Source organism: Tyto alba, unplaced genomic scaffold (genome assembly GCF_018691265.1).
Source record: "Tyto alba isolate M040663 unplaced genomic scaffold, T.alba_DEE_v4.0 Super-Scaffold_46, whole genome shotgun sequence".
Classification (NCBI taxonomy): domain Eukaryota; kingdom Metazoa; phylum Chordata; class Aves; order Strigiformes; family Tytonidae; genus Tyto; species Tyto alba.
The window spans coordinates 3358639-3368928 of record NW_024881322.1 but is presented as its reverse complement, the minus strand read 5'-3'; the positions used below and the strand labels follow the sequence as shown (position 1 = coordinate 3368928).

Below are 10290 nucleotides of genomic sequence, written 5' to 3'. Positions count from 1 at the left end.
AAAATACAGCTCTGCTGTGGGTGAATAAGGGGATTAGGGACTGGTCCAATTTGAATAAAACTGGTTCTTAAGCTATAAGATACTGCATGTTATTATCAAACAACTATACAAATTGCTGTTGGTAGAGTATGAGGTCACACCCCAAGTGGCATACACTAGCATTATATTATCATTAAATACACACTTTGCAGTGTAAGTGCTCTATTGCAATATTTTTAGGATGTGAAAATGGTTTTGCAAATTAGGCGTAAGATTACAGGTGCATACATATTTCATTTAGAAAGTGGATGGACACTAAGTTGAATGTTTTTACAGTGATATACAGCCTCCTGCCTGAATAATAAATGTTAAAATCTGACAGATTCCACTGGAACCATTCAGCTCTCTGAAAAAGGGAGATAATAGAGAGCTTGTACACTGGCTTGAGATATGATATAAGAGAGCGGCATGGAGTAAAGTCAGCCTGGTCTTGAATTTGATTTTGATCATTAGTGGGCTAGTGTACTTTTAAAATCTCTAATGTTTAACTACAGAGCTAGAAAAACAGTGGGTAAAAATGCCTGCACGCTGTTAAGATTTGCTGTATCAACATTTATCTGTAATTCTACATCACATCAAAAAGGGTTTCTGTTATCCAGCAGGTTATGCTAGATAATCTGTGTTTTCTTCTGACCTCAGTGTGTGAATGAATCTATTTTAAAGAACTGTATTTGCGACTACCTATAACTGTTCAAACGTTAGTTGGCGCAGAATAAGGCTGTTCCTACTAGCTAAAATACACAATATATAGTGTCAGTGACATTTATGCTTACTTGGTTTCTTATGCTCACTTAGTTTCTTTATGCACTGGCTTCTTACCTGTTTCCAGGTGCAGTTCAAACAGTTGATTCTAGCTATGTAGAAAATACCTTTTGTCATCGTTGTCATACACATCACTTCCTCATGCACACTTAACGACATCCAATGTAAATATATATAATATGCATAATATAAACTAGTATTCTCTCCAGCTAACCATCCCGAAGTTTGTATTCCAGAGGCTCAGACATTTTGATCAAGTTCTGTTTCAACTGGTCTAACCTGCAAATTACAGAGCAGTGCACTGTTGCTGAGTAAACAAGCTATGAGAGTCTAGCTGTGGCAGCCCAAACCTCAGTCTAAATGAATTTGCAGTGCTTCGTGGTAGAGTAAATTACCCTGCAAGCACGTCTCTGTTTCCTGGGCTTGACTGTTTTTGGCAGCAAAGGTAGTTTGGGTACTTTTGCCGTATGGTGTGTCTCTCTTGACTGTTTCCCTGTCACCAGCTTTAAGTCAAACGAGGTTTAGGAGGATGGTTATGCTGGTAGATGAGAAACCTGGATGAGAAGCTGCTGACAACAGGATGAAGTGTGGCAAAGAAGTATATTTAGCATACATTGCAGGCTTACAGGCACCGGGGAGTGAGGATAAGATGCACACTGATTCAGTAAAGCTAATGCTAAAGTTGGCAGACTGCAAAGTTAATGGTAGCTTCTCTGTGTTCTTGAAACCCTCAGGTCAGAAGTGTTTTACTCATGGATGATGTGGTGGTTACATCGAAGTGAAACTATTATATAAGATAGAATATAGTATTACAGTCCTTGTGTTATGAAAATGGCCAGATTAGAGGGGTCGCAGCTTCTTTTAGACCTTCAAGTCCAGAAATTTATGGAACTGGATCTGAGGAAGAACCAGAGGATGCGCTGCTGCTGTGCGCTGTTCTACCGGCAGCATTCACACTCCAGCAGGTACTACAGACAATTGGGGAAGAATCAGTGAGAGCAGCCTTGGTGCAGGCATGACCATGGCAGGAACTGAACTTCAGGGATCGTGTCTGTGTCATTCCACTGCTGATGTCTACAGACAGTGGTGGTAGAGGAGCACAGTAGTATGTTTTTGCCCTAAGTATTGCCTGCAATTTAGTGACAGATGGCTTTAGTCTCCAAAGCTCATGAGAAATGAAGCAGTGTCTCAGGAGGACTCTGTAGGGCAAGGAGGAGGAGACAGTGAAACTGAACAAGCCTTAGGGCATTTCCACGGAATAGGTTCAATGCTTGAATGTAGGCTGGGCAGAAGTAGTTTCTGTAGACTATATACATTCCTCCATATGATTATGATGGTAAGGAGTTGTGTGGAAATCTGCTGGTGGGAGGAGGTGGAGAAAGAAATTGGAAAGTAATTCTAGAAAACTATTTTTTAGGGGAGCATTAAAAAGGTATAGAGACCCAAACCAGGATGACCAGGGAACAGAAATTGACAAATAGATTATGAGCTGACCATGTTCCAGAAGCTAAAACTGTGTAGTTTAGCAAAGGATGGAGAAACATCTCTGTTTCCTGATAAGGACAAACAGTATTGAATATGTTATCGTACCAGATGTTTTCCTTTCTAAAAGGTGGGATAAATAATGAGTTATTCTTTGGGGTACTTAATGATTAAGAGGCAGAATTTTGGTTTGGTCAGAGAGTGAAAGTGACATTTTAAAGGAGGAACTATAAGGTGCAGCTGTGTTACCTTGGAAACAGTGAGAACCTTCATTAGGCAGGTTGCTGTTAATAAATAACTAATTAAGAATACTTGTAACAAAGCATACATCATGCAGTATTACATCAGACTAAGTGTGTATTACCCTGAAGTCTAGCTCTACTGGGACAGACCATTAGCTAGTAAAAAAAAAATAAAATACAGGTTCAGTCATGTTGAAGAACATTAATAATTTAAAATAAATGAGGATGGGGGCTCACTGATATCAAGATCGCTATGAAAGGCTGTCCAGCTCTGTTAGATTGCCACAGTATGTACATACAGGGAAGGGAAATGGGATGAGAAGAATTACATACTCTTTTGCTTAAATACAATCTAAAAGCTGCATAGAGTGCCAGCATTCGACTCAAAAAGGACCTTTGCTTAACCAAGGGGGAAGAATCCTTAGTATATGAAAAGCTGCACTATAGGTTAAACCAAAGGTCTATCTAGTCCAAGACTTTATTCCTTCCACTAGTAGGTGCTTAGAGAAAGACTCAAGAACAGGGCAGGGATTATTTAATCAGTGCAGTAAACAGACCCCGAGGGGTCAGAAGTTTAGGGCCTTTCTGAACTTCGAATACATCCAAAACATTTTGGTCAACCTTGTTTAAAGGTTCTTCAAAAACAATTGCTTTTTTAATCTTTCCAGACATTTGGCATCCAGAACCATCTTGTTACAATGAGTTTTACAAGTATAAATCATATGGAAAAGTATTTTCTTTTGCTTGATTTAGAGCAGCTGCCCCATAGTTCTTGTTACATGAGAAACGGTGAAGAATCATTCCTATTAGCCTGAATTCTGTTTTGTACATTGGTTGTCTCTTTTCCAACTGAAAACCCTGTTTAGTTAGCTTTCTCCTCATAGAAAAGCTGGGGTTTATACCTTTGCTGTTTTTACTCTGCCCTTTTTGAAGGAATATTATAAATACAGAGTATACAGACACTGGCTGTACTATAGGTTTATATAGCAGCACGCTGTTATTTCTGTTTTCCTAATGAGCTCATCACAGCTGTTTGTTTGATTACCCTTGAACAGTGAGATGGGGTTTTCAGAGGACTATTTAAAATGACTCCAAGTTCTCTTTCCTGAGAGGCAATAGGTAATTTATAGTTCATCAATATGCATGCATAGTAAAAGCTATTTTCTCCCCATGTGCTTTGTTTTTTAGCAACATTTAATTTCAATTGCCATTTTAGCTGTGATTTAGTCACTACTGTGAGATCCTTCTGTGATTTTTTGCACTTGATTCTAGTTTTAACTATGAGTGAATTAAGGGATTCTGATTTAAGAAGATACTGAGTAACACAGATCTCACCTCAGAGCAGCGGTTTCCCTCTATTTGAAAAGTGGCCTTTTATTCCTGTTTCGTTTCCCATCTATGAACTAGTTTATAACCTGTAAGAGCAATTCCTGTGTTATCACATCACGGTAATCCTTCTAGCAGCAGTGAAGAATGTTTGGGGATTTTGTGAATTTCTCTTGGGGACATAGCCTGTTGTCCCTTTCATTTCAGAAACTCCCTGATGACTGTACCATTGTTACTTGAGTTTTATTGTATCCAAAGGTATGGAGAGGCTTCTCTATGCCTGTGTAAGGCTGCTTCTCTTCCTGACGTAATTCTCTTGCAATAGATTCTGTGGAACACAGGAAAAATTAGATTCATTACCTATAATGTAGAACACATACAGGTAATGTGTTGCAGTGGCTGATGTGGTGACACCGTTATTTCATCAAAACATTTTGTTCCACTCTTCTGCACTGTCACTGCAACTGATTATGAGGAGACATGAAGGGGTCTCATCTTTATCTCCAGCAAGCAGTGTCTGAGCTTCCTCAAGGAGCATGCCTTGTTTGTTCCAATGTCCTCTGCAAACTGTGGTCATCAGAAGTAGTGGAGTTGAGCCTAAGGATGAGGATTTTCAGATTGTGGTCATGGTGTTTCTTTCCATAGCAAACAAGGATTGGGGAATTTTACATGAACATCTTAAGGAATAGCTCTGACTTGGAAAAGTAGTCACTCTAAAATATTTTCGGTTTATAAAATAACTGAGTACATAATCTTTGTCTATACTGCAAGAGATGTGCATTGAATGTTCCACCAATGAAACACTAAATTAAACTTCAAGTTTCCAGGCTGCAGTGCTTCAGTATTTAGCTAAAACGTGAGAAGTTTAACCACCCAAAATGCAGGATCGGGTTGCCCAACATTTCAGCTACCCAACCGCAACACATATGGTAGGATTTTCCAGAGAGAAAACTGGGAGAATCTAAGTTAGGGGCCCTCCTCTCTATGCTGATTTACACGGGGAATGTAGACCTCTAACTGCATGTGGATTTAGATGGTTTGGGCATCTTCTGAGGTGCAGAACACGGGAAGCACATGATACTCAGTACACTCAAAAAATCTCTAGTGCACAGGATTGTAAAACTTTCCACAGGGTTAAAGCACAGGAGCTAAGCTCAGTTCGTATTTTGTCACAGACTCTGTGAGCTGCTCTGTGTTTCAGGTCTCCAAATATAAACTGACAACAATAACTACTTCTCTGGTATGCTGTGCAGATACGCGCTGTAACAAAACTGAGGCACTTGGCTAACACAGCAAGGATGGCCACTTAAGTGATTTGAGGGTTTGTAACCACAGAGCTTTGTACTGAGCTGACTGTTCAAGGACCTGCTTAGCTTTTCACAGTGATCTCGAGGTTACATCCTCCGTTTTCAGGAGCTCTGACCTGACCCACAATATTTTGAGCGAAGTCCGGATGAATGACATGGCTGGCATGTTGACACACATGACGCGCAGCAGCCTGTGCCGTGTGTTGGGCAAGCCCGTTGTGCTCCTGGCTGCTGGGCACACCACCCAGTTCTTGGTTTTTCCTTGCGTGTGGGCAGCGCTCTGTGCCGCTGGTGTACTGTGGCACGGCCGGCCACCCCCCCCGGGTGCCACGTGTGTTGGGACAACGGGCAGCGACGCGCATCAGCCTGGGCCAAGCAATCCCCTCTCCGGGGCTGCGCTCGGTGACAGGGTCAGCCACCCGCTTCGTCACCCGAGCATCCTCCTCTCCCATCCTCCTCTCCGGGGGTGTTTCTACGCATGGGCCCCCTTCACACGCGTGTGCGCCACGTGGCGCCTGCGAGGCCCGTCAGGCCGGGGGGGAGACGGCGTTTGCACGGCTCCCCGCTCTCCCCGCCCCACGCACAGTGGTGGTGCTGAGCCCGCCCACGCACACGAGGGGGACACCCTCTCCCAGAGCCACTCGGGGTGTGTGTGGGTGGGTGTCTACACGCTCGCCCCGCGCGCACCCACTGCGCTCCCTCCTTGGAGGGGGGGGGGGGGGGGGAGGTGTCACCTCTCCCGGCCACTCAGCACGCGTGTGCGTGTCACGGCTCGCGCTTCGTGGGCACTCCCGCGCGCACGTTACGCCTTCCCCCCCCTCCCCCGCCTTTCGCCCTAGGTCTCCGCGTGTGTGTGGCACCGGCCCACGCGGCTCCCACCGCCGGGGCAGCGCCCAGCTCTGGGGCGGTGGGGGGGGGGGGTAGCTCGGGCAGCCGCGGGTCACCAACCGCCGCCCAACGCCCCTCAGCAACTGGCGAGGAGGCGGCGCGGCCGTTGCCTCGCCCGGCCCCTTCTCCCCCGGGCGCCGCCCCTCTCCGCGCCGCCTGTGTGTGAGTCAGGGCTTTGCGGGGCACGGGCGGCAGCGGCGGCCGGAGCGGGCTCGCAGGCGGCGCCGCCGGGGTTCCATGGAGAAGGCGGCAGCGGTGAGCGACGGCGGCGGCGGCAGCAACAGCAGCAGTCGCAGCAGCAGCCGCCCCACGTCGGCGGGTTCGTCTCCCTCGTCTTCCTCCGCCAGCCGCGGGCTGCCGGGCCGGGCGGCGGCCGCGGGGAGGCTGGATGGAGGCGGGGGGGCCGGCGGCGGCAGCAGCAGCCCCGGCTCGGCGGCGGCCAGCCCGGGGGGCGCGCAGGCGGCCGGCGGCGGCCGGCGGCGGGAGCCGGTGCTGGAAGGGACCCTCAGCAAATACACCAACCTCCTGCAGGGCTGGCAGAGCAGGTAAGCGCCCGGGCCGCGTCCTCCCGCGCCGGGCGCCGCTCCTCACCCCCGGCCGCCCCCAAGATGGTGTCCGGGCAGCTGCCCCCCCCCCCCCCCTCCCCGCCCCGAGCCGTCCCCTCCCCGGCCGCCGCGGGCAGGTAGGCCGGGCTGTGCCGCCAGCCCTGCCCGAGGCCGGGCTCCCTTCCCTTCCGCGCCCGCTTTCCTTCGTTTTGTTTTTGCTGGGTTTGTTTTCCCAGCCGAAGGGGCGGCAGGGCACCAGGCCGGGGGGGGGGGGGGGGCCGGCCCGGCGGGAGCGGTGGCCCCAGCGCTGCCGCCGCAGGTGCGGGCGGGGGCCGGGGGGGGCAGCGCTGCCCGGGCAGATTTCCCGGCAGCGTGCCGCCCTAAAGCTCCTCTTCTGTCGCGCTATTCTCCTGTGAAGTTATCTTGGATAACTAAAGAATGAAAAACTGGGCGCGAGAGAGCCTTCTAAAATGAATGGGGAAAATGCCATGCTTGTGACTTGTACTATTTTTTTTTTTTTTGCTACGGGGTGGGACAGTGGAAACAGTTACTTGTGTGTTTAGTAAGATCTCTTATGTTGCTCTGTCCTTCCTGTTTGACAAGTCCTCATTTATGTTGATACGGTGATGGGCCCTGGTCCTGCAATTTGTTGGGTGTGGACAGGCTGATGCGCATCTGTGGAAGTCCCGAGGAAGGTCCTGTTTTGAATCGAGTGTCTCAGTGCAAAATTTTTTACAGAGTTGAAGCCAGATGGTGGAATTAATAATGCTGTATTGGGATCTCTTGAAATCAATAGAGAACATTTCTTATTAGCGTTCTACTTGTAGTTATTAAACTTTGTTCTCTTAGTGGATGGATGAAGATGGGTATCTAAAACTCAACTTTTTAATGTAAGGCATCACAGGGATGTTTTTGAAGAGAAGCAAATGCTACAGAGAGAACATTTACAGGACTAGTTATACCCTCTGCGCAAACCTTTAAAAAACAAAAAAAACCCCACCAAAACCTGTTGTTTACATTAAGGGATCCCAAGCAGTAGGAACATGGGAATGGCCGGGACCTTGGTGTTCTGACAGTCATTTTACAGCATTTGTAAGGGACAGAGTTAAATTGCACAAATACCAATGATGCTGTCGTGCTGACTTGGGTGGTGCTAATCAGTGGCAGGAGTACTATAGCAGCACTGCCTGAAAAGTTTCAGGAGCTGGTCTGATTCCATACACTGGAGGGCACGCATAGGTGCGCAGCTGTGAGCGATGATGAGTATGTCTGGTACGATTTGGAAACACACTCATCTCCATAAAACTAGACTGCTTCAACGTAGACCCTTTGCTGTCCTTTGGTTACCGCAGATCTGTGCTAGATTCACATTAGACTTGTATCTGTTGATTTATGCAGTCCTCCTGTACTTTTGTTTAAAAAACAAGTAAACACATTTTGATACCTAAAACATAGGACTAAAATGTATGACTAAAAATTAAGAGCCCCCTCTGCCCCTTTTTTCTCCCCCCTGACACCTCCACCTCTTTGTAGAAATGGTGACTCCTTACTGGGAATGATTTTTAAGGGTCACCTTCATGTAAGCTTATGGAGTTACAAAGTAGAAGTCATTGCTTATAAACCTTTGGGTCTAGAACTGCCTGTTTATTGTATTTGGGAACAGATTAAATCTTTGATAAGGCTGTCAGCTTGAAATAGCATATAATTTGTGTATGTGCAAGAAACTTTTATCTGAAAACATAATGGAAGCAGCATAAATGTCACTTAAACAATTCTACCATAGCACTTGGAAATTAACGTCTGTTTATTTTTAGCAGTCTTTCAAAATGCTGCTTTGTTGTGCTCTGTCAGTTGCCAGCTTTATTTCCTGTAAATCTGCCTGTTTGAGCATGTGGTTTATGATGGCACAGGGTTTTTAGGCTAAGTAGCTTTTTTAGTTTGTTCACTTACTGGGTTCTGCCAATGTATCTATCTGTTGTTTGGGATGGGGAATCTGATAGATGTTCTAAACAGAACACTTGAAACTTGAGACTTAGAAAGTTGATCTTATTATGTAATGTCCAGTAAATGAGTAGTGTTCCATGGGTTCAAGCGTGCTTGTCTGGCCTTCTGAGTATTTGTTGTGGAGTGTGTTTTCTGTGGATTGGAGTTCAGTCTATACAAGTTGGTAAGTGACTTCATAGCTAACACCTGCAAATCAATCAAGAGTATACGTGTTACTGAATGAAATACGTGTTGTGTTTTTTTCAGGTAAAGTAAATTCAGAAGATTGTTTAACCACATGATCAATACAGCCAGATGATGTGAAAATAAATAAAATGGAAAAATAAAGCAAGAACTGGAGGAGTTCAGTGATCTTGGATTTGGAATCCTCCTTTTTAAAGCTCCTTACCCATTAGCCTAAATAACTTAAATGTGTTTAATGTTAGCTTATTCCATGTGGTATTGAAGTTGAAAGGCTCTCCTAGGTCATCCAACACTTACTGTGTAGAGTAGGCTCTGCAAGTCTAAAGAAATTATTGTCAGTTGAATTACAAAAAATTAGTGCCACTTTTTTTTAATCAATTGACCTTTAACAGGTATATGCAAGATAGTTTTATTTCGGATGAGGCAACTGAGTATGAATACTGAAGCATAACACTGCATTTACAAGCATTAACTGAAATAATGGAAAGCCTCAGATTGAGTCAATCTGGAGAGCTGTATTACTTCTTAGTTTAAGAATTTATGAGGCTCTCTTGTTTATTACTACATAAATGTATTTGTTCTGCTCTCGCAGGTCAGGAACAACCTGATCTGGAAATGAGGTTGTTCTTCACCTTTATAACAAGCAGAAGTAGATGCTGTATTTCGTTTTTTTTTGTTTTGAGGCAGTTTGTGGTGTGATAAAGTTGCCAAGGGGCCTGAACATCTAGTGTGTCTTCACTGAAGTCTGTAACTTTCTGTGGATTTACACAGGTATGAATGCAGAGAGCAGAATTTATGTCGAAACATTCCATGTTTTAGATTAAGAACACTTGTGTCTGGTATGAGACGTTGGGGCTTCTGGCTGTTTTTACTATGAAATTACAAATAATTATTTTCTTGGAATTGAAGTACAAAGCACTTCTTTTGGGATTTACTTGTTCTGTGTGTATAGGAGAGTTGTAGCTGGTATTTTCAATGTGAGTTGTGTGGGTTTGGTGGACAAATATGTTTCTGTAGAATCATTTCTTGTCATGCAAAACCTATTTTGCATGAATTCATTTGATGTTAGTGAAGTACTTATTGCCTGTGGCATTATCCAGTTATTGAACAGATTGGTAAAAAGTCTTAAAACTCCATTTGCCCAGGGTTCTGTAAAATTCCCGTGTGGTCTCCCCACTTTTTCCTTGGAAATGTTTTTAGTACTTGTACCTGTAGGGTTTTGTCCTGCAAGCATGTATAAGCCCCTAGATCATCCGCATTTGGGCCGGGGCTTAAATTTGGATTTGTAACAACAACAAATGGAGCCCCAGCTGATGAATGTCGTTGCTTTTCTGAGCTGAACTGCTCTTTGTAAATTGTTCTGTAGACCAGGTGTTTTCTGAAGAATTACTTTGGCCTATTCCTGTTTCCTCTCTCAGTTGAAGTATATTGTGTTACCAGTCTGCATGAATCGTTCCTGATGTACTTCCTGTGCTTGGGTACCACCAGACTTCTTTTGAGGATTATTTGCAT

At 45.2% G+C, this 10290-nt stretch overlaps 1 protein-coding gene across 1 annotated transcript in view; it reads left to right on the top strand.

Moving 5' to 3' along the window:
* The first annotated feature begins 6129 nt into the window (after positions 1–6129).
* The window catches only part of OSBPL10 (oxysterol binding protein like 10), a 120611-nt gene continuing 116450 nt past the window's right edge, over positions 6130–10290 (top strand). The window contains exon 1 of the mRNA XM_042806464.1: positions 6130–6591. Coding sequence (XP_042662398.1) covers positions 6284–6591 — 308 coding nt within the window. The 5' untranslated portion in view covers positions 6130–6283. The remainder of the gene's footprint in view (positions 6592–10290) is intronic.